Consider the following 27,934-nt stretch of genomic DNA (forward strand, 5'->3'; position numbering starts at 1 on the left):
TATAAGGCATGAATCGGTTAGGTGGCCATAATTAGCATAAATGTCACATGCTTTGGCTTGTTGGGCCTTCTTTAATGCCATCTATTCAACCATAGTAGTTTAGTCTATCAGCTCGTTGTTCAAGAGTAGAAGAATTTACCCTTTTTACTCTTCATAGTACATCTTGTCAGAAACTAATTTTTTGCGAATAGCAACCATGATTGAAATTAATTCTCGCACCTCGCAAGCAGTAATGATTGAAATTAATTCTCGAGCCTCACAAGGAGTTTTGTTCACTAAAGCACCACCGCTTGCAGCATACGTCGTCCATCATCTTTTACTACATTGATAGAAGTCCTTCATAGAAATAATGGATAAGCAGTTGTTCTGAAATATCTATGTTGTGGGCAACTTACACACAATTATTTAAATCGCTAATATTCATAAAGGCTTCCCATGTCTTTCTATTTTATTCCACAAATATCTTCCCTGATAGAAGTAGCACGTGAAGCATGAAAAAATTATTTAAAAATAATATTACCTTCTCTTCCCACGTGTAAACAATCCCGAAAGGTAAATAATAGAGTCAATCATTTGTTTTATTAGCTAATGAAAAAGGAAAAAATTCCAACTTGATTTGTTCTGTGATTACGCCTTGCGGTCTTATAGTGGAACAAACCACATGGAACTCTTTTAAATGTTTATGAGGATCTTCATTCTGAAAACCATGAAAAGTAGGAAGTAAGTGAATTAAATCATATTTCAGTTCAAAAGGTACCTCAAGTTCGGGATATTGAATGCAGAGCGGTTGTTGATTTATTGTCGGTGTAGTTAATTCTCTTAAAGTTCTATTATTCATAACTTCTTGATTTCAATGATCTTGGTTTCGTTAGATGGTAAAAATGACTTATTATTAATATCTAATTCAACAGCAACAAACAATGGGTTGCGCTTGATTCTTGTTTCCCTTCTCATCCTTCTTGATGTTTTCTAAATCTTTGGATCGTACAAGAGATTTTGTACGAAAAGATTGAGACATAAAGAGAAATAAAAACTAAATTGAAGATAAAGAACTAAAACTAAAATAAAGTAAAAGTAAAACGGGAAATAAAAAGGAAATAAAATTATTAACATTGATCCCCAACAACGGCGCCAAAATTTGTTAGGCTGTTAAGACCTACAAAAATAAAACTTATTTAAAAAATATAAATTAGTAGATAGCAGCATGTATGATCGAATCTACATAGACTAGTGATAATTTTATTTCTTTGATAAAAATAAAATTAAAAGGGGGTTTAAAATTAAAACAAAGTAAAAAGAAATCATAAAATAAAGGAAAAGAAAATCAATGAGAATAAACTCTAACCAAAGGTAAAATCTTCATTTGATTCGTAGATTCAATCATCGACACAAGGGTGTCTTAGATGCCTTTAATAAATTAGTTCTAGCTATCAACTTAGCATTGAGCAATGAATCTCTCCATACATGTTCATTAACCAAGAGGTAGCTTGATTGAAATTTTTTCTCTAACTGAAAAATAACCTTGTAACTCAACACTCAACATTAACTTACCGATAACATTAAGAATGAGTGAGACCTAATTCTAACCGACAAACTCACCTCAACGGGGTTAATTTAAGCTAGATTAGACATCCACACCACATAAACGTAAACCACCATATAAACGAGTTATGCAATTTGCCACTAGTATTAAAATGAATTTAACAATTACAAATTTAATTATTCTAATTGACAAAACAACTATTCTACGCTATCAAATATCAGTTGAATATTTATCAAACCTGAGCAATTGTAATTAAAATAGAAGATGCGTGAATACCAAAGAACAAATAAGAACTAAAGCATAAATAAATCTCATGAATTTATGGAAACAAACTTCGATTAACCTTCGACTAAAAAGAGGCTTTAGAAACTCGGAAAGAAAATAAAATGCAAAAACAAAATAAAAATAAGGTGGCTATGTCTTGTCTCTCTATTTTAACCTAATAATGTCTATTTATAGGGTAAAAATAATTTAATGGAAAAAATACAAAAGTCCCATTAATTTAATAAAGCAAAGTTTTTTTTTTCAAGATATTTTGGTAATTTTTACATCAAACTTTCAGACCGTTTTCGGACGTGTTCCTAATATTTTTTAGCTTCATCCATAAAATAACTTTAGTTAGATCTTTCAATTCCCTTCGAATCAATATATGGACTCAAAATAGAGGTTTGTAACTTAAGTTATAGCCAAAACACGAAAATTGCACTATGTTGAAAGTCCAAACTGCAAACTTCAAAAATAAAAATTTAAGCTATTTTTCTCTACTTATTCCATAAATCAAAACAATATAATTAACAACATATAATTTAATGGGAGAAATATTATAAATAAATAAATAAATTATGCACTTATGGGGAAGTCGATATAAGTGATACAAATTATGAAGTTTACATGGTGGTATTGTTGCTTTTTAAGTTGTCTTATAGGGAGGAAGTCCACATGGTGGATGAAGTTCATACATGTGCTGCGACTCGTACTCCTTTCATTTATCTTGAGATTGGGCCATTTGCATTTTACAATTATATTTCTCTGGTAAAGCATACATAGCGATTCATATAAGTGACCATGAAGTGACTCCCTAAGCTCTTTTGGAGTATGGAGATTTAGGTTGCCGCTTCATTTCAGGTGCTAAGTTGCTTCCTCTCATTAGCCCTTTGCCTGATATCTTGGATTAACCGTGAAATGTGGAGGTGGGAAGATCCCCCTATCTCAACAGCCTTATTTGCCATCTCTCCAAGTCTCTTAGCTCTTTTCCTTCTCTCTTCTCCTTCCTCTCCTTCATCCATCAGCTTTTCAATAGCCTCTTTAACATCTTCTTTCTTCACTAATACTCCAATTTTCTCTTCTTCTCCCCACCTCATTGGCTCCTCTACTCCCACCCTCACTCCGATTTCAACTATTTGTACAGCCAGTTTCTCATTGGCAAACTGATCAGCAAATAGGGGCCAAGTTATCAATGGAACACCGGCAGAGATGCCTTCGATTGTTGAGTTCCAACCGCAATGAGTTAAGAACCCTCCGATGGCCTGATGCGATAGTATTAGTACTTGCGGTGCCCAACCCCGGATCACAAGCCCTCTTCCTTTCGTTCTTTCCTCGAAACCGTCCTCTGAAATCCAGGTGTCTACATCATTCGATGCATCACTTGCTCTTATAACCCATATAAACGGCCTATTCGATGCCTCCAGGCCTAAACCGAGTTGTATCAATTGTGAGGGCGTCAAGTTCGATATGCTTCCCAGACAGGCATAGATTACGGTACCTGGTTTTTGAGAATCAAGCCATCTCAAGAACTCTTGTTCATCAACCGAGGCCTTGTTGCCTCTCTGAGCTTTATCCATGGCATCCTTGTTACATAGAGAAACCGGACCAATGCACCATACTTTGTCCTCCCTTGCCTTCTTGTATTCCTTAACATATTCGGGCTCCATCTCTTCGAAAGAGTTTATGATGACGCCGTAAGACTCGAGATCCGCCTTCTTCCGTTCCTCCGAAAATTGCTTGAGGTTTTCAGCCATAACTTGTGTGACCTGGCATTTAGTGAACTCAACTTTGTGGGGCATGTTAGGCACGACGAAGTACTCCGTCTCTGAGGAAACGTGGTCAAGAACGTTGGAGATGCGTAAATTATGGAGACAAACAAGACGAAAGCAACAAACTCCATGGAACACGATCCTCGGAATCTGAAACTGGTTGGCAATGTCGAGTGTGAACGCAAACAACACATCAGAAAGGATACAGTTGGGGCTTGGCGTTAGCTCAGGTAACAGTTTTTTAACTGGCGTTTCAAGCGCGTCGGTAGCTTGGTAGAAATTCCAGGCTAAGCTAAAGGAAGGCAGCATGTCGAAGCTCTCGCACCCTTCTGGCAATCCAAATTCAGCACATGGAAACTGTACCTCAAGTAGACGGATGAAGAGCCCCGATTCCATGGCACGATCGAGGGTTGCCTTGAACCTAGCTGCCTTTTGAGGCGTTGTAATGATGGTTACGATCACGCCTCGCTGTGCCAGCAATCTAGCAATGTCAATCATAGGGGCCATATGGCCTTGAGACATGAAGGGAAACACCACAAAGTGAAGCTGCTGCTCCTCTTGAGTAGGAGTCGCCATCGAAACTGTCAAAAACTAAACCATAAGTCTGGTTTTATATACTGATATAAATTTTGATGTTTTTTTATTATATTTGAGATATTTTAATTTATTTATATTGTATATAAGAAAAAAAGGCAAGCGAAAGAAAGGATTGAGGAGGTGACATAAGGGCATACATAAGCATTTTTGTCTATTTATGTAGAAAAAGTGAGTTAGGCTTTTTCTCATTTGTGAAATTATGATTGTAAGTGAAGTGCTGGGTGGCTAATTTCGTATAAAAAATAGGGAACATGGCAGACCAAGACTGGCATATTGATTTGTAAGTAGCCATCAAATCCTACACGAAATCAACTTTGATGAAAGTTTTAATATTTTCTGTAATTAATCTTATATAAAACATTATTCAATTTGTCTATTTGTGTTACTGAGTCATGTTTTTTTTTCTCGGTAAATTAATAATATTATTAATAAATTAGGAATTTCAAAGCTACAGAAGATCGCCTCAAATAAAAAAAAAAAAGAATCTTTAGCCACTCTTTTAACGCAATTGGCCACATCACAGAGGTTTGCCATAGAAACACCAAGCCAAGAAAATTAAGCAACAAATGATACTGAGAAGCCAAAACCTCAACTAAGCTAGATATCACCATCACTTCCGAGGCTGATTCTCATTTAAAAGAACCATCATGTTCCTAATCAATTTTTTCATCAAAATCAGATTGCTTCCAATTCAAGGAAAACAAGCTCTTCAAGCATGAATAAACCAAAAATAGGATCAGTCCTCGCCTCAAACAGCAAAAGCATCATAGCCAAATCACCACAGAGCCCCAATAAACGCCTCACATAAAAGATGTAGCCACATTTTGGTCCAATTCTGTCATCACTCTCTCTAAAGCTTCAAAGGCTGACCCTTCCAGATACAACTTCATTGGCATAAAAACATATCAGTCCAGAGGACTTTAACGCATGATCGGAGGAGAATATATGATATCTCTGCTAAAAAGACCCTTAATGAGAGTCAACCACTGCAAGTCAATTTCCATTCGTTGGTAAAACCATTAAAACTGTTCGGCTCATCAAATAAGAAGAAGGGAAAAAAAAAAGTCTTCACCCCAAAGCACAAATGATACCAACACTGACATTCATATTCACAACATAAGTCAAATACCTTTTTGCTCCTCAATCTCACAAGGACAAAAATTTGACCAGCACACAATCAAAATTTTGATCGACCTTTCCATTAAAGAACAATGCACGACACCTCTTTCAAACCCGAACCTTCAAGTTCCCCCAACGTCCTACATCAAGGCTGGCCTTTCTGCAATAGCGAAACAACTCTCTCACAACCTCTTCTTCAATTCCCCTTGCTTGAAGCCCCAAGAGTTTACCAAAATCCCTTACTCTACAAGTCCCACGCTTCTTCTAGCCTTATGAATTCTGAAATAACGACCTCATCACTGCAGCTAGCCCTCAGACCCAAGATTTTTCCCACTTCCCAAGCTTCCTCAGCTTCTTTACGGATGACTCTCCTTCGATCGATGAAATCTGAGTCGGAGAGCGAGTCGTTCACCACTTTGGATTGTTTTGGCCACTTCCCAGATCCTTTCTTCTTCTCAGGCGGTCTCCCTCTTCCTCTCTTTGTAATTATCTTGGCCTCACAAATACCCAGCTGTTAACGAATCTTCCTCACCTTAGTTTTGGTTATGGCTGACAATAGTGCCTCATCCAAGCCATCATGCTCATGACCCACTAAACAGTCATTATCCGGATCCGTAACTCATCAGATGGGCCTTCAAAAAGTTAAGGCCCACATTTACATTGTCCATTCTAGAGTCTCCTTCCGTCCCATTATTGGGCTCAATTTGAATGGCATCTTTGGATTGCAACCCATCTTTGAACTTTCCCCTGTATTCTCGAAGTTCTAACCGGGAATTAAAATCTAAGCAGCTTCCTTGTCACTTCTGTTAATGTGACTGTCGGCTGGAGCAGTCAAGTTGTCTTCTTGAATCGAATTTCCCAAGGACTGATGGCCACTGCCTCCTCAGAGATCCCCACTTTTTCTGTATTTTGTAATTTACACAAAATATTAAAGGCTTCTATTAATTTGCGTAAAAGAGTTATGTTTTATGTGATTGAATAATAATTTAGGTACAATTTTTAATCTAATCGATGCAATTCAAATAATATTAATTTTTATTTGATTTAATTTATATAACATTAATTTTTATATAATTAGGTGTCATGAAAAGCTTTTTTTTTTAAATCCCACCTTAAAACTCGTCAATAGTTTGTTAATTGAAAAAACTTTTAACAAAAATGAGAAAAATAAAATAAAATAAAAGTTTAAAATCATATCTAAAGACTAAATTTGTAATTCTATACATAAATTTTGATTTTGTATAATTTTATATATGAAATATTATTTTGATTCAATTTTTATAAATCATAACATCATTATCGATATAATATCATTTTATGTCTAAATATTGTATGCAAAAATAATTATATTTATCTAATATGGAAATAAATTGATGTATTTTTAAAAAAATATATATATGATTGAATCAAAATCAAAATTCAATTCGTAGAATCTTTTCAAATTAAAATTTATATATCAAATTACATTTTGAATCAAAATTTATGTATAATTTTAATATTTAACCCTAAAAACGAATAAAGTCTATGAAACTTTTAAATTTTATAAGTTAGACAGATATACTTGCATTAGACTTTACAAATTATGGTTTAAAATTTAAATTGTTTGAAACTTTTTCAACATTATAATTGAATCTTTAAAGTATTAATATTATATCAATCAAGTCATTTTGTCAGTTTAGTAAACAGTTTAAATTTAACATGCATACTTACTCTATGAACAATTTGAATATGTAATAAAAAGAAAAAAAATAGTCTTCTAACGTCAAATACAAACTTACATTAATTCTTAAACCCTACCTCGAGTGGGACACAGAGAATTATGAGAAGCGATTGGAGAGGCACTCGTGAACGACCCTCAACCTTATACCGTCTGGATGGTCATTCTATGACCAACTACTCACATGCTTTATATCATCCACGGGAGGGACCACCTGCCCTTAACCAATTAATTGGACCTTTTGTTAGGCCACCTGCTATTAATAGGTACACTCTCCTCAATAAGAAACCATATGGAACCATCACTTCTATAAATACTCCTAGCATCTCTCAAAACTCTTACAGTACGTTTGGTTGGTTGTAATGGAATAGGGTTGTAATTAAATAGAGCTGTAATGGAATAGAGCTGTAATAAGTAATTTAACTGTTTGATTGAATGGAATAGAATAGAACTGTAATAGTATTCTTGTATTTGGTTAAATAGAATGATGTTGTAATAGCATAAGGAAAAAAACTAAAACGACCAGAATACCCTTAGTAGAATTTTTTGTTAAGGTAGATAATTATTGTTATTGTTATTAAATTTTAATAAAATTATTATTAAATATATTTTATTAAAAAAATAATTTAACCATATTTTAACATAATTATTATTAAATATAATTTAATAAAATAATATGTAATTTAATAACATTATTAATATAATTATTATTATATGAATTAAAAAATCATAATATATAATACTAAAAAAATAATATATAATCTACTTTATTATTTTTAAACTGTAATACATATTTAATGTGCTAAAATATCATTACTGAAACAAATAATTTAATTATAAACAAAATATTAGAAGAATAAATAACTTGAGAATTATATTTCAGATCCAAATATAATATTCATATACTAACAAAAAGTTACATGATTTCATTAGTTTATATGTCATAATTCATATGTTATAAAATTTTACAACATCAAAAAGTTACAATATTGTAATCACATTCTATCATGTCATTATACTATCAAAAAGCTACATAAGTATGCATATTGTGTAATTATTCAGAAATTCAGTGTTAATTCCTTGAGAGCGACCACCTCTTGGTCAACTTCTTGAGTTTCTAATCTACTACACTAAAATTGTACGTTGATTGATTTGATTTTCTATGTTCTGAAAGTGGTTCTCCATGTTTGCCTGCAAACGTTGAGCTGTATTAGCGAAAGGCTCAACTAAATCTTCAATAGATTTACCTGGCTTAGAAGAAGATGGTTGTGAGGAAGCATGCAAGCTCAATTCATAGCCAATATCAGGAAAATTCAATAAATTCAACTTCAAAATTTACACAAATGTTGCAAGATAAATTTATTAAATTAGGACCCAATTGATAGAATGTATTAACAATAAGGGCTAAATTTGTTATTAGACCAATCAAAATCATGTATAATCCATGAAAACATTAACTCTATGATTAATTGTCCTTAATTTCTAACCTTCGAAATTGATAGGAAATAAATTGCTTTGATTTTCTTAGAAGGACCAATTTGCTCAATTCGAAATTGAGAGGAATTGAAGAGTTCTTTTTACCATATATTTTTTATGTCTATCTAGTTATAATAGTTATCAAGAAAAGGCAGCTCAAACAGATTTAAGCATATATTTGACCCCATAATCTCTTAAAGCAATTAACAGACAGATAAATGCGGAGTAGATTTAGACAAAAGACAATTTAAAAGCATAACAGCCTAGAGATAAACAATCTTTAAGGGGCAAAATCTGTTTCAGAAATCATAAAAACTCATCAATCCAGAACATGTGGATCATCTGACCACTTTCATTACTGGACCTTATTGTTGTTAAACCACTTGGAAGTTACATAAAGATGTATATATGAACTTCTATATATGATCAACTTTGCTGGGGGTTAATCATCCAATAAAAACAAACATGGTCACCTTGCAGACTATACATATCTACCTACCACGTCTTTGTTTCCAATGAATACCGGTATTGTACTGTTCATTAAAGGGACTGTCTCTCACCTTCTAGTTATATATTCATCAAATTTCCATTGCTTTATATCTAGAAGAGTTTCAAGCCTAAATCTTGGAGTTCTTTCCTATTAACCTTAGAGCAAAGCAAGATGGTCAGCGCTAAGAAGCTTATCAAGTTAGTAAGAAAATGGCAAAAAATGGCTACAATCAGGAGAAAGAGGATCACACCATCAAGTGCCACCTTAGATACTGGCGCAAACAGTTGCAACACGTCGACAACAATTGAGTAGGGCGATTTTGTTGTATACAATGTGGATCAGAAACACTTTGTGCTTCCATTGGAATATCTCAAGAATGAAATAGTCATGCAACTATTTAACTTGGCTGAAGAAAAGCGTGGTCTATCAGGCAATAAAGCTCTCATCTGCATATATTTATAAGAAACTTGATGCCTTTGGAAGGATTCCTGTTAAATAATGAGCCACCTTTCTGCATTTAACCCAGTAAAGTTGGTCAGTAAAACTAAGCTTGTAAAAGAAAATGAGAGCTACACATAAAATTACGCTACATAAAATTACATGACTTAAGAGAAGTCAATAGTAATACGGCAAATTATAATGATATATTTAGGCGGCCCTCTGTGACAGTTTCAGTACTAGATAAGTAACTGCTACTTGAAGAACCACTCATACTTATCCCAACATAAAAAAATTACCGACTTGGAGTTCAATCTTGTAAGCCCGGCGTTGCTCAAGCGTAGCAGTATCTGACAATTCAAAATTCATTTCTGGATGCAACTCACAATCAGGGACAACTCCATTTTCTACAATCGAGGTTGAAGGTCTCTCTGATGAAGGGTCACTCTCGAAGCTTCTAGACAAGTCAGAATCACCTATCTTCAGCTCTTGATCCATCCAAGCTCCCATTGACTTAATGATGCCAATTAAGCACTGCACTGATTCATGTCGGAGAATAATATCCTAGGAAAGAATATTCCAATTTCAGCTTTCAACCCTGACCTAAATTTTGTTAACAAGCTCATAAAAACAGAACATTGAAGCTGAAAAACTGACATCACTGAGTTGTAGATCCAACTAAAGTACTAGAATTTATAGTACAATAATAGAAAATCGAAGGCATCCTGTACTTGGAAGAGGATGCAGATACATCTATATCTATTTCCAACTCCATTTATACCTGAAGGAGCCATCTATACTGCCCGTTAGCAGAACTTCTGGTTCCATTTGACCCTCTAGTGTCTGGACTTCAATTTGTATCTGCTCCAAAGCACTATAATGTATATTTCTTAATAAATTTTCTTTTGTTGCACCATATCTCCAAATCTGAAATACTGTAAAATATAATAATGAAAATTAAGTTATTATTAGTAAGAAATTTGGGAATAAAACTCTGATTTAAAGAACGAAAAATATTGCAAAAGGGATATGCGTGGGTATTACAGACAATAGAAATTCATCAAAATTTGAGTTATCTCCTCCATTAATTAGTTTATATTTGTCATCTCCAGCAGCAAAATCGAAATAATAAAACAAGGATTAAGAAGAAGATATCGATATGATGATTACGATTGACTCTCTGCAATTCAATTCTAGTCCGTAGGTTTCCCATAAGAGAAAACGAAACATCATCTCCCCCAAAAGGCAGAGATTTGGGAGTTGAGTTGTAGCTTATTTTTTTTAGAAATTTTAAAGAAAACCCATCACCAAAACCCTTATAAAACAAAATTTGATTATTGAAGAACATAAACCAAACGAAATTAAACTTAAAAGAAAAATCTGCTAACCTGAAAGTGTATTGTTGTAATAAAAGAAGCAATTTTGAACGCATTTGCAAAGAAAGTCTGAAGGAGATTTTGGGAAGAATTTTCTTCATTTCTATTCGGCGATGGTCGGAATAGCCATTCCAAGCTTTCAGCGCTGAATCCCTATTACGCGTTTGAGGGAATAGAAACGCTTTAAGTAATACGGCCGAATGAAGAAACGGTGAACCAAACAAAAGCATTACTAGTCATCAAAGAATAAGGAGGGAATGGAATAGCCATTCCCTCCAACCAAACATAGTGTTATATGCTAAGTTCTTAACGACCTTCGCCTAACCTCCTAACTTTTCCGGCTCTCAACCCCAACAAGGGTAAATCAGTCTTCCTTGACACTATCCCCCTCTCCATCTTCGTTAATATCATGTATTAATAAATACATTTACAATTGAGTCACGTACAAGTTGATATAATTTCTTTTGAAATATAATTAGGAAGTATAAACTGTGCTTTGTTTTCATTTTGCTAATTTGATGTTTAGAATGGGCTTAGCATCCATCCACAAAGACCGAGCCCAACAATCTTCGTTTGAAGGCCCTTTAACCAATATTTTAGCTCTTTCGAATCTCCACCGTCCCGACTTCGAATTTCATTACCCAGAAAAAAGAAGAGAAGAAAATTCCCCTTTTTTTATAAAAAAAAAATGGCGTATTCGGGTGTTCTGAGAACCCTAATCAGGTCATCGTATTTGGGATCTACGACTCGTAATTTCAGCCTTGTTAGCAGCCAAATCAGCAATCACACTGCGAAATGGATGCAGGTACTTAATCCCAGATTTTCACTCTTTTTTTTTTATCCATTTTCTTCTGAAATTTATGGAAGATTGGGGCTATGCTTTAGGCCTTTATGGGCTTTACTTGAAACTATTATAAACAAATGAATATCGGAACTTTAATTGATAATTCATTCTGGTTTTTTAATGTTCTTGTAGAATCTGAATCTGAATTCCGTTATCAGGTTCTTGACGTAATAATATGTTTGGTTTCGTTGATTTCAGCTGACAAGCGTAAATTTTAGTTATCGGAAAAGAAAAAATAAGTAATTTTACTTTCTCAAAAGAAAGTTTTACTAAAAATTGGAAATTATTGTCTTTGACGGATTATCTAGTTATTTATCCAGGAATTTCCTTATATTTTTATTGTTTTTGGTGCTTAACTCAGTAAATTGAGTACGCTGAAGGCTTGAAGCCCTTTTGAAAACTTTCAATTTTTTGAGTCTACTTGTTGTTGTTTGTTAAGTGTTCTACATCCTGTTGGGTAATTTGAATTATTGAAGATGCTGGCAGATTATTGTTACCTACGTTTTGAAGCACATGAAGTGGCTTTTAAGCGTTGATTATTTTTTGTTTATGAACAAAGTAGAATACTCTGCGGATGTTTTCTGGTTTTACTTATGCAATCTTTGTTTCCCACTAATTTAGTTCTTTGATTTTGAAGAAAGCTTTAAAGTGTTAAATATTCTTGATTATACTGCTTTTTACTTTAACCATATGCGTGAATACCTTGGTTCATAGACATGGATTTGGCGTAAGAATAGGTGTGTCTCAACATGGTTACCTTGTAACTTTCGTTAATTTGTCATGCCTATAAGTGCTTAAGAAAAATGGTTAGTGATAGGGTAAAGTCCAGTCCACTAACTTAGTAAGTTAGTATGTTTCTGATCATGCAAAAAACGATCATTAATCGATTGGCCTTTGCCTCTCAAAATACAAGAGGGCAATGAAATGAAGAAATTAAGCTTTCTTATTTATTTTATTTTGTTGTTTTCTTTTTCCAAATTTGCAGGATTCAAGCAAGAAATCTCCTATGGAGTTGATCAATGAAGTCCCTCCGATCAAGGTTGAAGGCCGGATTGTAGCTTGTGAAGGAGGTTAGTCCTGATCCTTATTTTCCTTGTACTCGGGGAACAAGCTTATTAGTAGTTAAATTATGTACTGGCACAATAGATAACCTAAAATCATATTTTATTAAAGAGCAAATGGCTAAGATGTGTTACTGAAATGTAGTTTCAAATCAAGTGAAGTCATCCATTTTGTTATTCTCTAAAGATAAATATTTAATTTTAACTCGTCTAAACTTTGCTCACTGACAGGTAAAACTAAGAAAAATCCAAGGCATAAATAAATACATAAGATGATAAACCCTACATAATGTTGCATGAATCTTTTAGCTGATACACACAAGTTTTCCTGGTCTTTGTTGGTATTAGATAATGATCCTGCTTTGGGACACCCAATTGAATTCATATGCCTTGACTTGAAAGAGCCTGCTGTATGCAAGTATTGTGGCCTACGCTACGTTCAAGAGCACCATCACTAGAAACTACTTGTTTTGTTCTTCTCAGGCTGTTGGGACAATTTTTATTTTGCTGTACCCATGGGGCACTTTTCTCTGTTTCAGGTTGTTGGTAACAAATTTGATGAACCCATTTTAGTGATGTTTTTTTTTTCTTTTTCACATATTAAGTGTTTGAAGTTCTCATTTGAGAAGATATTTCGAAAGTAAATTTGAACATCTATGGTCTAATCTTCCATTTGCATAATTGAGTTAATATCATATATTTCCAGGCTTGATTTATTTTCTTACTTCTTCCTTCTTATCAGTAATCATAGTGAGATCGAGGAGACACGAAAGCCCTTTCACATTTTCATGTGAAGACTATGCCTATATTGTTCATTTGACAAGTGCAAGAGAGTGCATGCATGCTTGATATTTTGGGAGCTTACTTTCATGTCAAGTTATACTGATAATGTTTTTAAGAAGGTTAATTGTACATAAAAGAAATGAAAATTATAAAAAAGAGTTTCCTCCCACTCAGGATTCTACAGCGCTCCCCTTTAAGTTCTTTGGTAGAAACTGATGACTATCGGTGTAGCTCAGAGTTTCGCTAGACTTGGCAATATTTAACACAAGTAAACTCAATTATACTTGCACTAGGATTGAATTGTTGATACAAATTTTGTCCTAAGCTTATAAAACAAAGACCCGCTAAGTAGTTAGAACCTAAATCAAGGCAGGCATTGGGTTTCTGAAAGCTCATTTCATGTTGCATTGGAATTGCATTCTGCTAGGGTCAGCTAGCTCCATCGACCCCTCTCAGTTCAGAGACAATTTAAACAAATAATAAACCTACGACCAACTTCAGCATCGAATATGTTAAAGCTCAGTAGGAAAGTGCCAAGACTCTTCCCTGGTATGCCAATACCAACTTGAAAATAGTGGCAATATTAATTGGATCACACGATTTGGACCTCTATCGACGGCAACCAGTTTTCTTCTCTGTTGATGTTCTGCAACCTTATAATCCACCACTTCACGAAATGGGGTGGGGTCAAGCACACATTTCTCGCTCCCATAAACACCTTCAACGCTAACCACAAGTTTGGCTATTTCCCTTCCCCAAAATCCTTTAGTTTTAGCTGCATCTTTTCTTAACATATCATCACTGTGTGCTACTGCTTTTTGAAAATATTCGCCAGGTTTTCTCGACACAGCCTAAGCCCTGAGCTATGTACTTGTCTAGGTGCAGCTTTAGCAGTTTGAAGCGTACACCTTCCCCGGGCAAAGGGGATTATCATATTATTGATATAAAATATTATTTATATTAATATATATTTAATGATCAATTTTTTTTACATAAAATAAATAGCTAAAAATATTTAATTTATACCAAATTTGACATGTACAATTTGAATGAATGAAGCGTAGAATATAACAATTAGATTGTTAAATTATTAGTATATAAAAAATTATGGAAGAGTGTAAAATTAATTAAGTTTTAGTTCGGTAAGTAGATGTATTAGTTTAAGTAAATATTATTTTATGTTTAAAAAGTAAATAGTATTTTAATAATTTTTGAAATTATAATAATTAATAACATTAAAAATATCTTAATTAATCTTTTATCTTATTTTTTAGAAACGATTCATCTTCATACTATTTTCTTAATGCCCTTCTCTGTCTCATTCTTTTCTTTATCCACCCCCAGATTTCATCATCCTATTTTCTACAATAAACCCACCTTCATCTTCATCTTCATTCTGTTTTCTCAAAGCCATTCTTTCTCTTTCTCTCTCATTCCTTTATTTTTTTTTTCACTCCCAAATTTCATCATCTTCATCCTATTTTTCAGAAACCACCCATTTTTTCAGTTTGAGACAGTTCTCTACCTCATTGGCCACAGCTGTTCAACCCAAAAAATAATAATAGATTTTAGCTTTTAAATCTTGTCTTTTCAGATTATTCTTCTTTAAAAAAATTTAAAAGAACCCTATCTAAAAGATTAGAAAGAGGTTTTCACCCAAAAATCCTAGTTGCTCACTCCATCGGTTTATTCTTTTGTTCAGGGTTGAAGTTAGAAAATTTTTTTAGGGCCGGATGAAATTTTAATTTTTTATATTTTATATATTTATAATTTATATATTTATAATTTATAAATGATTAAATCGAATTTTTATAATTTTAAGGGGAATTAAAATGTAATTTTACCTTTACTAATTTAAAATTTTAAAAAAATTTTAAAGGTCTAAAATGTAATTTTATATTTTAGGGGGGCCAGGGCCCATGCCAGCCCCTGGCTTTGCCCCTGCCTTTGTCATTGGGTTTGTGTTATTCAACCTTTTGTTGATGGTTCTTTAATGATTTTTGTATAAAAATGACTCCAAAATTTTGAATAATTACAAAAATGACACTTTTTATATTATGTTCATAAATAACTTAAATGAGCAATGAAAGTTGATGGTGCCATAGAGATTGACGCCATTAACATGCCACGTCAGCCATAAGATTAAAAAATCAATTTTTTATGGAGTCATATAGAATGACACAACATGTATAAATATTAGGAAAATACTAGTATATCTTAATAATTGGGTGGCTAAAAAATAAATAATGGTAGTGGAGCCATAGAGAATGGCACCACCATTTTAATGTAAGTTTTTCTTTTTAGTTTTTTAATTTAAAAATAAAAATAATATTTTATTTGGTGGAGACATAGATAATGATGCCACTAGTGTCATGTGACAGGTTTTCTTTAAAGTGTTTTTTAATTTAAAATTAAAATTGATATTTTATTTGGTGGAGCCATTCTCTTTGGCGTGATCAAATAGCTATATATAATCCCAATAACAGATCACTCTAAGTTGAAGAAATTTTTTTAATTATATTATGTTAGAGGATAAATGGGAGAGAGATGAGTGTTTTATTTTATTTTTATTTTTTTTACGTTTTTATGTTTCGTTTATTTAGTAAAATTTATAATTTGAAGGTATATTTTGTTTAACGATAATCCAGTGGAGCTTCGACACTAACAAATTTAATGGTTATTTTCAGTTGCCAATTATTTATTCTGTAATGGGTTCAAATAAGTCTTTCCGTTGGCTATGGTGGGACGATAATGAGTTCAAATTGGTTATGCAGCTAACGGGTGGATTATTTGTAACCTCCCCAACTCGGCCTAGACGTTAAACCTGAATTCGTGGGATTACATCGGCTACTGAAATGACCTAGCAAAATTATCGGAGTTTCAAAATAGTTATTAAAAAAATATTTGTTTATTTTAGAAAGAAGTTTAAACTCTTTTCAGAAAACATAGGAGTAAAAAAAAAACGATTAAGCTTTAAATCTTCTTTATAACGGTGTTTACTATTGAAGGCTTAATTGAAAATCCAAATTAATTTTTTAACAAAACACATTTACAATTTAGCAGGGGAAAAGTGATATTAATGTAGTTTTAAAAAAATCATGCTTCATACATAATTAAATAAAAATTTATATTCTAATAGCCTAAATGATTTAAATGTCATGTATACCTAAGTAAAAACCGTAAACTAAGTCCCATGCCACAATAATAATATAGTTTCAAATAATAGAAATTATAAAATAATCAGTTTAAAATACTTTTATATAGAAATCAATATTCCGAGCTGAGCCTTTCGAATGTCGTGCGACGTCCTAACCTTGTGGGTTATCTGAAAAGAAGAAAAATAAGGGGTTGAGCTATGAAAGTTCAGTGTGAGTTCCATCACAAGAAATCTGAAACAAAACATTAGACAAAGCATTTTAATAATTTCGAGAATAAACATAATCACAAAGCACTTTAGACTAACGATTTTTCACATAAAACACTTCACTATAAATTTCTTAAAATTCAAAATAATCATTACCGAATAATAATTCAGAATGTCGTTTTTTTAACTCAATACAAGAATAATCAGTGTAACGATTAATCATACAAAAACACTGTTCATCGGATAATTTTCTATAGTAATTTCACACATATCAATATCTTAGATTACACAACAATGTACATATGTATGTATATAATTCATGTCAGAAATCATAGTTTTGTATGCACATGTTTTTATGAATGCCAAATGGTTTCAGCTTATCAGAAAGATCCTACCTCACCGCTACGCTCCACATTTGGGAATTCCCTAGAACTCCCACCACCATCACTCCAAATTGTGAATTAACCACCATTAGTTTGCAGTTTTACTACCAGTGGCTGTGAACACATGATAAAATGCCGCAGATGGAATCGGTTATGGATGTGGGTATACAACAAAATATTATAGGTGAAATCTGTCGATGACTGTGGAATCACAACATGCTAGCAGATGATAGGTCTTAGATGGTTGTGAGTACACGATAAAATGTCGCAGTGGAATTTACTCTGGCTGTGGGTTCACAACAAGATTGTCATAGTTGGAATCTGCTACGGTTGTGGGTACACAACAAACAATAATGCAAATATAATTCCATTTTTCCTCCGATCATATCCCCTTCCCATGCAATGCATTATGGTATGCTCATAACAATTTCATATGGTAGCAATTAATATGCACATAACAGAACAATACAGTAGCATTTAATATGCCTTTAACGAAACAATACAGTGGTAAACAATATGCTTATATCAGTTCAATTTAGTAGCAATTAATATGTTTGTTAAAAATCAATATTAGTAATGAGAGTTATGTTTCCTATGTTCAATTTAACTGTATGAGGCATTCTATACTTTTAATCACAAATACTGATACAAAAGGCATAAGTATTGTTAACAAATCATGCAAATACATATAAATATAATTTGATTTCAGTCAACCTAATCATGAATTCTAGCATAATTTATTCTCCCAGTGACTTAATTGCATAAAATATTGCACTAAAAATAGTTTGGGAACCATTCAGGGGCTAATCTGCACAAAAACATAAAATCATGAGCAAAACTATAAAATTTAAGAAATAGAGGCACACGGTCATATGGTCAGGCTGTGTGGAATGGATCAGGCTATGTGGGTTGCATGGCAATGTGGTCTTGGGTTGGGTTTGATTTTGCCTTGATTTTTTCGTAAAAGAACACACACCTGACTTTTGGGGTCTCGTATGACAATCCTTACATCCAAAATTGGTTTGGAATACCTACAACAGGTCTTTCGATTGAAAAAAAAACATAAAAATTAATATCTACCTTCAAGATTTATCGAGTTTTAACAAGATTTCGTGTAACACCCCAAACTCGACCTAGGAGTTTAGACCAAATTTGGAATGCTACATTGATCACCGAAGTGATCGTGAGAAAATCTTATAAAACTAGTCAACCTTAATTCCATTTTTGAAAGCATTAATATCAAGTATTTAAAACCGGAATAATAAAAACGATTAAGTCTTCAAAATTGAATTTGCACCACAATATTAAAAACCTTACATTTCAAAACTAAATGACAAATAAAAGTCTGAAATCACAAAAAAAAAGCAGAAAAGGGGAAACAGAAGAGGGGATGAGCTTCATGAGCTCAGTGTGAGATCAGAACTATCTAACTACAAAAGAAGATACAAATACAGTAAACCCGAAATAGTTCAGCAACAGAACATACTTACGGAGTTGTATAGAACCATTCGGTACATTCGTAACAAACATAACATCAAATAGTAGTACTCTGTGCGTATTAATAACACACTCAGAACACACACTCAAAATAACCATTCGGTCACAGTAACGCTAATTTCCAAATAGTCAGACAGTCATAGTGTAAAGTTTACAGAATTCACATAAGTACAAATAGACAATCGCACTCACAAGGCAGTCAATCAGATGCATATGGATGCAGTTGAGTTAAAGAAAACCCACCCATCCAACCAACAGACCTCTCCGTCCCCCATCACATCTCAATAGAGTTGTTAAGCTCATCCAACCAATCACACCATATAGGACCTCGAAATGCTTATCCAACCCTACACACCAAATGATGTCATCCCAGGTTGCCTGACCATGATGAACATCAGCATTGTCCTTGACCCTCAAAGAATTGGGACTGCTCACGACCCTTTGGGTATTAGGGGCTATCAGTAAGCTGTACAGTGCCATGCAGAAGACCGCGGTATAGATATGCAGTATAAATTACCATATCAGATATATTACGCAACGAAGCTAGCGTATAAGCTGTATCGTGCAATGCGGTAAATCGCGGTACAGATATGCAGTATAAACTACCAGATCAGTTATATTACGTAGCGTAGCTAACGAACATACGATATAATGCAATGTGGTAATCTGCTATATCGTTATCAGTAATGTCCACGACCCTCTCGGTATTGGGACCTCCCATGACCCTCTGGATATTATTAGGGCTTTCAGTAATAACCAGCAGAGCAGCTGCCAGTTCAGATCAGACTCCCTTCTTTTCACAATCCCACCCAAAATAGTATATGCATATGTATTGATTGTCGTGAAACTAACTATAAATTTGACTAAGGCAAGCGTACCTATCAAACAGTAGTATAATTTTGGTGACACCGAAACTATCGTATCCACGATGACTAAGAGTACTAGTAGTTACTATCTTTTTATTATCTAGCCTAAGGAATTAAGTATATTTTTGAACTAAAACTAATTATCTAATTAACTAAGACTACGAAAAAGATGAAATTTTGAAAATAATTTAGGAAAAACCGATGGAGAAGACAATACCTAAGGAAGAATCCACCTAGACTTCACTTATTACTTCTGAATTAGACGATTTATTCCTTTAACTTAATCCGTAGAAATCCCTAATTTATGTTAATATCTCTCTCGAGACTATGAACAACTGGCTTTAGGTTGATTACCTAAAATCTTTTTCTAATTAAACCCCTATTGTCGCATTAACTCGATCTATGGATTCCCTTATTAGATTTGACTCTAACCCGGCAGATTTATGTCATCCTATCTCTAGGATTGCATTCAAATCCGCTTAATTATGAATGATCTACTCTTAAACAGGGACTTTTGCTCCACTGAATAAGCACATTAAAAATTGAATTAATACCCTGGAATATTAAAATAAGAATTTAGAACTCACAAATAAGAATAAGAATAAGTCTTTATCATATAATTCAAATAATAATAAGATTTGTCATAGGTTTCATCTCCCTTAGGTATTTAGGGAGTTTAGTTCATAATAATAATGGAAAACATCTCAAAGTTTGGAAAACAACAAAACATAAAGAACTCAAAGAACTTCTAGAAAATTGGATGGAAGTCTTTAGTCTTGATGTAGATCCTGGCTCTGAGGTAATTCTGTTGGCTTTTCTTGAGTACTTTCTGCCTCCAACTCTGTGTGTCCCCCCAAATCCTCTTTTAGAGTCTTTATATAGGCTTTAGAATGCTTCAAAACCCTCAAAAGTGCCCTTTTCAAAATAGAACTAGGCTTGGGCTCGGCAGGGGCAAGGCCGTATGCCACGCCCGTATGAAAGTGCTCAGGTCATGTGCAATATTGAGTCAGTTCTTAGTCGACACGGCCACGACACACGGGCATGTGGTCTATCCGTGTGTCACACACGGGCATGTGGATTACCCGTGTGGAAGTGCCTAGGCCGTGTGAAACACTGGTTTAACCCAATTTGTCATTTTTTTGACTCGTTTCTTGCTCTTTTTGCTATCCTAAGCTCTCCTGAGTATAAAACATGAAATTAAAGGATTAGGATCATCGAATTCACTAAAACCAAGGAAAAATCATTCATAAATATGCCAAGCATGGGGTAAAAATATGTATATATTACAGTTTATCAAATATCCCCACACTTAAGCATTTGCTTGTTCTCAAGCAAAATCCTCAACTCACAATCAAAATAAATTTTTCTTAACTTATAATTCTTATCAATAATGTTTCAAAATAATCCACAAGCAGTCATACATTGAAAATTTAACTAAAAGAACATTAATGTTTCAAATAGTCAAAGTTGAGCATTTTAATCATAAAATTATAGGTATCCCTCTTTATCTAAGTAATTATCTTTGATTCCAAATTTACAATGGTTGACATCATCACCAAAGGTTTACTCAAATCACTCAATGTGTTTAAGGTTCAATGATTAAACACTCATTAGTCAAGCATGAAAAGTTATTACCATAGGCTTGCATGAAAATCAAATCTCCACCACTATAAATGAGATGACACACAAATCAAAAGGTCTTTGAAGGGTTGTAACGGGGCTTTGGGTTAAGGTGTGGATAAGGGCTAAAAAAGAAATGGTTAGAATCAAGACTAAACTGATAAATTATCTAACTGGAAAAATAACTAACATCAGTTGAATAATCATGAGCTTCATCTTAGAATATGGAATTGAATACTTAAGCTCAAAATCTTGACAAAAAGGGAATCAATAAAATGGGAAAAATTCTCAATGAGTCAAAAAGTATGATCAAAGGGTTAAAATTTAGGGTAAATTAAAAAAAATAGTTTGTTAAGCTCAAAGGGGTTCACTAAAGGTCAATTGTGTAGGTAGGCTTTTTATGAGGGAAGAAATGGGTTAAAACCTAAGTGCCTTTATCATTTTAGTATATCAAATCAATGGTGTGGTCTCGACATGTATAATTGATGCAAGTTTTAGAATAACAAATCAATGTTGACACACTCATAATCAATAAAATCAGTGAGCAAGAAGGATATATGCTCTAAAAGGCTCAAAATCTAACAGAAATTATGGGTATTTGATATCAATCCTGTAAATTCAAAACTTCAAGATAATACCTCAATTCAGGGAAACAACCTAGCAATTTTAATTCTCAAAAATTTCAACTTATCATACTTGATTCTCTAATGTCTTAAAGTTTAAACAATCAATGCACAGTTACTTATGGTTTAATTCAAAACATATTAATAAAAATCATGGATCAATCAAAACTTATTCTAATAATGATATGAGAAAATTATTTGAGAACAAGATAAAAATTCAAGGATTTTCTGATAATCACATAAATAATCTCCCCATACTTAAGATGTACATTGTCCTCAATGTACAAAAATAAATAATAAGAAGATAAGCATAATAGCAGAAGAGAGGGAGAGAAGCGAAACTGCCCTAAATATTTGGATGAGATCCTTGGAGTAGCGAGAGTAAGAATTATGGAGAAAGCCGAATAAAAGGTATAATTTTGAGGTATTAATAAGAAAATAAACACCACCATGGAAGAGAATTAAGGGATAATTTGATAATAATCATAAAGATAAGCAGAGTTTAAAAATATAAAACATAAGTCTTCAAAAATAAATAAGAGAAAAGAAAATTTAAATAAAAATAAAAATAAAAATAAAAATAATAGTAAAATAAGGGGACTCAAAAGTCCTCATCATCAGAGTCATAACCGGTGGCGCTGGAGGAGCGATATGGAGGTGCTTGTGAATCTGCCACAAGGTCTCATCGATACTGTCGAACCTCTGAGCACAGTACTGATGGAAATTAGTAAACTCTTCGAATGACACTCCTTGAAAGCCAGCAGCAGAAGGAGTGTGGCGGTGACTCGATGGTGGTGGCTGTGGTGGATCCTCGTGAGGGGGAGGGACATCATCAGTAATGTCCTCTGGCTCATCCTGGTCATCAGACTGAACGAGTCGGTATTGAGGGGGGTCGAATCCACGGTGTCGCTCTATCATCCTCATGTGAATCATGCTAGATATTCATTGAGGAGTCATTTGGCCTACTAATGTGAGTGTCAATGAAATCTTTGGAGTGTCGAAGAGGTTGAAATGTCGAGCGAGGTGAGTCACGTAAGGGCCAAGGAAGATGGGGCCCCTCCTATGGCGATTCGTCTGGTGGCGAAAGGCGAGGGCGATAAAATATGCCAAGTCAAATACATGGCCAGTTGCCATGCTCCATAAGAAGTATGTGTCTGTGGTGCTAACTACTCTGGTGCTCTCTCTTCTCCCAGTCAAAGTATGAGCCAAGATGGCATGAATGTAGCGAAGTGCTGGAGGGAGAGAAGTCGCATTCGAGCGACTGGCTTCATAGTGGACCGTGCTCGCCGTAAGGTCGATCCAATAGCAAGATGGTGAATAGTGGATATGACGATGAAGCTGTAGAAAATTTTCTGAAGCCATGAACTCCTCCGTGTAGAGGCCCAAAGCAGCTCCAAACTCAGGTACACTCATATGCCTGACAAGTCCACCAAGTCAAAAAACGATAGTACCAGCCTCGTCATGTGTGTTCATCACGTGCTGTAGGTGGAAAGTAGTGCAGAACTCTAATGTAAGCTCGGAATAAGTGGGGTCGATGATAGCAAAGAACCGATCCCATGGGACGGTATCTAGATGAAATCGAATAAGGTAAGCCAGTTGGACTTGCTCCAAAACGGCCCAGTCAATACATCATCCCACTCCTAGTGGTCGTACGCGTAAAAGTTGAAATAGATCTTCCTGTGGGATTAACGAGAACTGAAGTAGAGGGTGACGGGCTTCAGTCGAGGTGCTCGAGAAAGTTGCGCCAAGACCCTTCCGCTTTTTCGAAGCAGGGACTGCAGTCTTTTTACCTTGTGTGTTTGTCATGGTGTTCCTAAAAATAAAAAAAGTCAAATATTGTCAAATATTGAACCAAAAGTCAAAGGAAAAAAATTAGAATCTAAGTAAGAATAAAACTGAAGCCTTAAAAAGAATATCTCCTAACACTAATGAAAACAAAGATTAGCATAGTTATAAATCAATAGTACTAACGAATAAAAATTAAAAAAGGAAGAAAAATCATGGAATGAAAATAAAGTATTAAACTAATATAAATCATATGGGTGCAAATATAGGGAAATATAACTACTAAAAATAACGAAATAAAATTGAATAAAACAAAGATAGAATTGAAAGAGCCATAAAACAAAACAACCAAAGTAATGATAAGAAAAATAATATTCATGAAAATAATGAGACTAACAAATATAATGGCAGAAATAAAGGAATTTTTGTTTTTTAAATGGAATTACTCAAGATTTAAATAATTAAAGGAATAAATAAGTAAAAAAAAATAAGGGTGAGGGAAAGAAGGGAACCACGGCAGTGGTTGGCGGTAAGAATGGCGGAGGTCCAGCGGTCGGAGCTGGTGTAGGAGGGGTGGGTCGGGGTGCGGTTTTATTGGTGGCTAAGGGGAGAGGCAATGTATGGGAAAGAATGGGAAGAAGAAAGGGTTGGGGAGTAGGAAGGAAAGAAAGGAAGTGGGAAGGGGAGGGTGGTCGGCCGGTGGTGGAGGCGGCTGCTGGTGTGGTCGGCGTTGGGGGAGGCCGTGGGGGGTATTAAGGGCTGCTGCGGCTAGGGTTTGGGGGAGGGAGATTAAAGAAGAAAGAGAAAAAAATAGGGTTTTGGGAGTTTTAAAGGGGACACGGTCGTGTGAGGCCCGTGTTGGGCCACATAGCCGTGTCACACGCCCGTGTTTATCGCGAAATTTATTGTTCAATCATCACACGGCCTGGGGACACGCCCGTGTGGAGAGGCCATGTGCGATGTTGTTCATTTTTCCCACGCCCGTGTTGTGTCTCACACGCCCGTGTGTCTGAACACATAGCCGTGTACTATGCCCATGTGGCTCCCTGATTTGTTTAAAATTTGAAAGCTTTGCTCCAATTTTTACACGGCCTAAGACACGCTTGTGTGGATTGAATTAATTACCGTGTGGCTCAATATTTGGGGATTTTGTACCCTTGTTTCCACACGGCCAAGGACACGCCCGTGTGTCCAGGCCGTGTGGGCCACTGTACCTGCACAAAAACATTAAAAATAGCAAAAATGAACTAGTTAGTGGTGTTAGTGCTCAGGTTGCCCCCTGATAAGCGCTTATTTAGAGTCTAAACTCGACCTACCTCTCCGTTGCATGGTCATGATGGTTCGAGAAGTTTACACTCCTTATTCCTGCTATCAATCTTATCAAAATAAGGTTTTAGACAAGTACTATTTACCTTAAAAATGCCAAATTCGGAATGAGTTGCCTCGACTGTACCGTATGGAAAAATGTTAAGTACCATAAAAGGGATTGCTCCATTAGATTCAGAAGTGTCAATACGAGGGGCTGCTGCATCTAATAGTACTTTGTCTCTAACCTTAAGTTGATTTGATAAAACATTGAGTCCGTCATGGCGTGGTTTGGGTTTATCGTGTGTTCTCGATTTCTGTGTCCGCCATTCATCTAGTTCCTCGATCTGTAGCCTTTGCTCTTTATAGATAGGTACTTTGTTGTTACCTGAACATGGCTCATTTATGCTACGTTTTTCCTGCAAAGAAGGTTGCACCACATGATCAGTGTTAGTAGCATGATTTATACAACCACCCTCAATATTTAATGTGTTACTCAAATTACGAGCTTGAAGAGTAATTGTTTCATCACGCACATGAAGTGTGAGTTCACCTGTACCAACATCAATAATAGTTCTAGCAATTGCTAAAAAGGGTCGTCCTAAAATCAAAGGCACGTCACTATCCTCTTCCATGTCTAGAACAACAAAATCAATTGGGAATATAAATTTATTGATTTTGACAAGTACATCTTCAATGATACCCCTAGGAAATCTAATGGTTTTATCTGCTAACTGAATACTCATCCTAGTTTGTTTGGGTTTCCTAAGACCTAGTTGATTGGAATATAAACTTATCGATTTTGACAAGTACATCTTCAATGATACCCCTAGGAAATCTAATGGTTTTATCTGCTAACTGAATGCTCATCCTAGTTTGTTTGGGTTTCCCAAGACCTAGTTGTTTAAACATTTTGTAGGGCATGACATTAATGCCCCCCTTAAATCAACCAATGCATTATTAACATCTAAACTACCAATTAAACAAGGAATCGTAAAACTCCCTGGATCTTTCAATTTTTTGGGTAGCTTATTTTGTAGAATGGCTGAGTAAACTGTGCTTAACTCCACATGCGACGTATCATCCAACTTCCGCTTATTTGCTAAAAGCTCCACTAAAAATTTAACTGCGTTTGGCATCTGCGAAAGAGCTTCAATAAACTGTAAGTTAATATATAATTTCTTTAATAATTTAAGGAATTTACCAAATTGTTCGTTCGTGTGGTCTTTCTTTGTCGCACTGGGGTATGGCACATGAGGTTTATATTCTCTACTTACAGATTTTTTCTCACTATGGTCCACCTTATCCTTACCTTTACTTACCATAATTCCTTGCCTCGATTTTGGTTCAGGTTCAACTAACCCTTCTTCATCTCGAGTAGTAATCGCATTAAGCTGTTCCCTTGGGTCATTTTCAGTATTACTCAGAAAACTACCTTGTGGTCGTTCGAAAATCATCTTTGCCAACTGGCCTATTTGATTCTCGAGCCCTTGAATTGATGCTTGTTGCTTTTTAAGAGCTGTCTCGGTGTTTTAAAAACGTGTTTTAGATACCGCTATGAATTTCGCCAGCATCTCCTCAAGGTTCGGTTTCTTTTCCTGCTGGTAAGGTGGTTGTTGAAAACCCGAAGGATGTTGTGGCCTTTGATTTCCTTGACCACCCCACGAGAAATTGGGATGGTTCCTCCAACCTACATTATAAGTGTTACTATACGGGTTATTTTGAGGTCTAGAGTTATTACCCATATAGTGGACTTGTTCCTCCTCGGTGCCAGGTTGAATGGTTGATAAACTGGGTTGTGCAGTCATCCATTTGAATCATACCTCATCACTGAATGTACCTGAGTAGAACCATATAAGCCATCAATCTTTTTATTTAAAAGTTCTACCTGGTTTGATAGCATAGTGACCGCGTCAAGGTTGAAAACACCAGCAACTTTTATCGGCTTCGTTCTCATGACTTGCCATTGATAGTTATTTAGTGACATCTCTTCTATAAATTCATAAGTCTCTTCAGGTGTTTTGTTGTTTAACATTCCACTTGCGGCTGCTTCAGTTGCCTTGTTGAGGGGTTCACACCCTTGTAAAACGTCTGAACCTATAACCATAAAGGTAACCCATAGTGAGGGCATCTTCTCAATAGATCCTTGTATCTCTCTCATGCATCATAAAGAGTTTCTAAATCCATCTGCACAAAAGAAGAGATATCATTCCTTAGTTTAGCCATTTTAGCCGGCGGAAAATATTTAAGTAAAAATTTTTCGATCATTTGTTCCCAAGTAGTGATTGACCCTCGTGGTAACGAGTTCAACCACTGTTTAGCCTTATTCCTTAATGAAAAGAGGAATAATCGAAGGCGAATGGCATCATCAGAAACACCATTGATTTTAAATGTGTCGCAGAGTTCCAGAAAATTCGCTAAATGAGTGTTTGGATCCTCATTTTGCAAACCATCAAATTGAACAAACTGTTGTATCATTTGAATCGTGTTAGGTTTCAGTTTAAAATTATTTGCAGCAACAGTAGGTCTAACTATACTTGATTCAGTTGCTGTTAGATTAGGTTTAGCATAATCATACATAGTATAAGGAGCAGGATTCTTATTTACTAGATCAACAGCAATCGCAGGAGGTAACGGATTTTCCTAATTTTCAGCCATCTCCTCTATTGTGGTGTGAATATCGTCCCCTCACTCTGCCTCTATGTATCTTAGGCTTCGCCTTATTTCTTTTCGGTTTCTGCGAGCTATGCTTTCAATCTCACTATCAAAAAGTAATGGTCCCCGCAGGTTTCTTCTAGTCATAAACTATAAAAACCTATCAGAAGAAAATAAAAGAAAATTTAGTAATATAAACAAAATTAAAATTAAATTAAATTACAATAATATAAATAGATAAAGTAATAAAAATTAAGCGTTCCTAATACCTTAGTCCCCGGCAACGGCGCCAAAAACTTGATGGTCGTGAAACTAACTATAAATTCAACTAAGGCAAGCGCACCTATCGAATAGTAGTA

At 34.7% G+C, this 27,934-nt stretch overlaps 2 protein-coding genes, 1 long non-coding RNA gene and 1 other non-coding gene across 7 annotated transcripts; 2 read left to right on the forward strand and 2 right to left on the reverse strand.

Moving 5' to 3' along the window:
- Window positions 1-2,345: 2,345 nt before the first annotated feature.
- On the reverse strand, window positions 2,346-5,855 carry LOC107895353 (UDP-glycosyltransferase 73C1). Its single transcript, XM_016820665.2, has one exon. The coding sequence runs from the start codon at window positions 4,150-4,152 to the stop codon at window positions 2,665-2,667; it is 1,488 nt and encodes a 495-aa protein (XP_016676154.1). The 5' UTR covers window positions 4,153-5,855; the 3' UTR covers window positions 2,346-2,664.
- Window positions 5,856-7,889: 2,034 nt separating this feature from the next.
- On the reverse strand, window positions 7,890-11,021 carry LOC107895355 (uncharacterized). Of its 4 annotated transcripts, none has more exons than XR_001683494.2 (4): window positions 10,802-11,021; window positions 10,195-10,348; window positions 9,046-9,977; window positions 7,890-8,200 (listed from the first exon to the last, which is right to left on the reverse strand). It is a non-coding gene; the product is annotated as an uncharacterized lncRNA (long non-coding RNA). The 4 variants fall into 4 exon arrangements; XR_001683492.2 differs by lacking the exon at window positions 7,890-8,200 and having other exon boundaries at window positions 8,807-9,486; window positions 9,717-9,977; XR_001683493.2 differs by lacking the exon at window positions 7,890-8,200 and having other exon boundaries at window positions 8,807-9,486; window positions 9,713-9,977.
- A 313-nt stretch (window positions 11,022-11,334) lies between these two features.
- Window positions 11,335-13,359, forward strand: LOC107895354 (NADH dehydrogenase [ubiquinone] iron-sulfur protein 6, mitochondrial). Its single transcript, XM_016820666.2, has 3 exons — window positions 11,335-11,594; window positions 12,619-12,703; window positions 13,043-13,359. Exons 1-3 carry the CDS (start codon window positions 11,478-11,480, stop codon window positions 13,150-13,152), a joined length of 312 nt encoding a protein of 103 aa, XP_016676155.1. The 5' UTR covers window positions 11,335-11,477; the 3' UTR covers window positions 13,153-13,359.
- Window positions 13,360-27,033: 13,674 nt separating this feature from the next.
- LOC121213310 (small nucleolar RNA R71) lies at window positions 27,034-27,140 on the forward strand. Its single transcript, XR_005908693.1, has one exon. It is a non-coding gene; the product is annotated as a small nucleolar RNA R71 (small nucleolar RNA).
- The last annotated feature ends 794 nt before the right edge of the window (window positions 27,141-27,934 follow it).

Source organism: Gossypium hirsutum, chromosome A13 (assembly GCF_007990345.1).
Source record: "Gossypium hirsutum isolate 1008001.06 chromosome A13, Gossypium_hirsutum_v2.1, whole genome shotgun sequence".
In the NCBI taxonomy this organism is placed as follows: Eukaryota; Viridiplantae; Streptophyta; class Magnoliopsida; order Malvales; family Malvaceae; genus Gossypium; species Gossypium hirsutum.

Bases quoted from the DNA above. Each gene is read 5' to 3' on its own strand.
- LOC107895353 (XM_016820665.2), bottom strand. From the start codon at position 4,152: ATGGCGACTCCTACTCAAGAGGAGCAGCAGCTTCACTTTGTGGTGTTT.
- LOC107895354 (XM_016820666.2), top strand. From the start codon at position 11,478: ATGGCGTATTCGGGTGTTCTGAGAACCCTAATCAGGTCATCGTATTTG. The intron at 11,595-12,618 runs GTACTTAATCCC...CCAAATTTGCAG, and splicing joins ACACTGCGAAATGGATGCAG to GATTCAAGCAAGAAATCTCC. The intron at 12,704-13,042 runs GTTAGTCCTGAT...TGTTGGTATTAG, and splicing joins GATTGTAGCTTGTGAAGGAG to ATAATGATCCTGCTTTGGGA.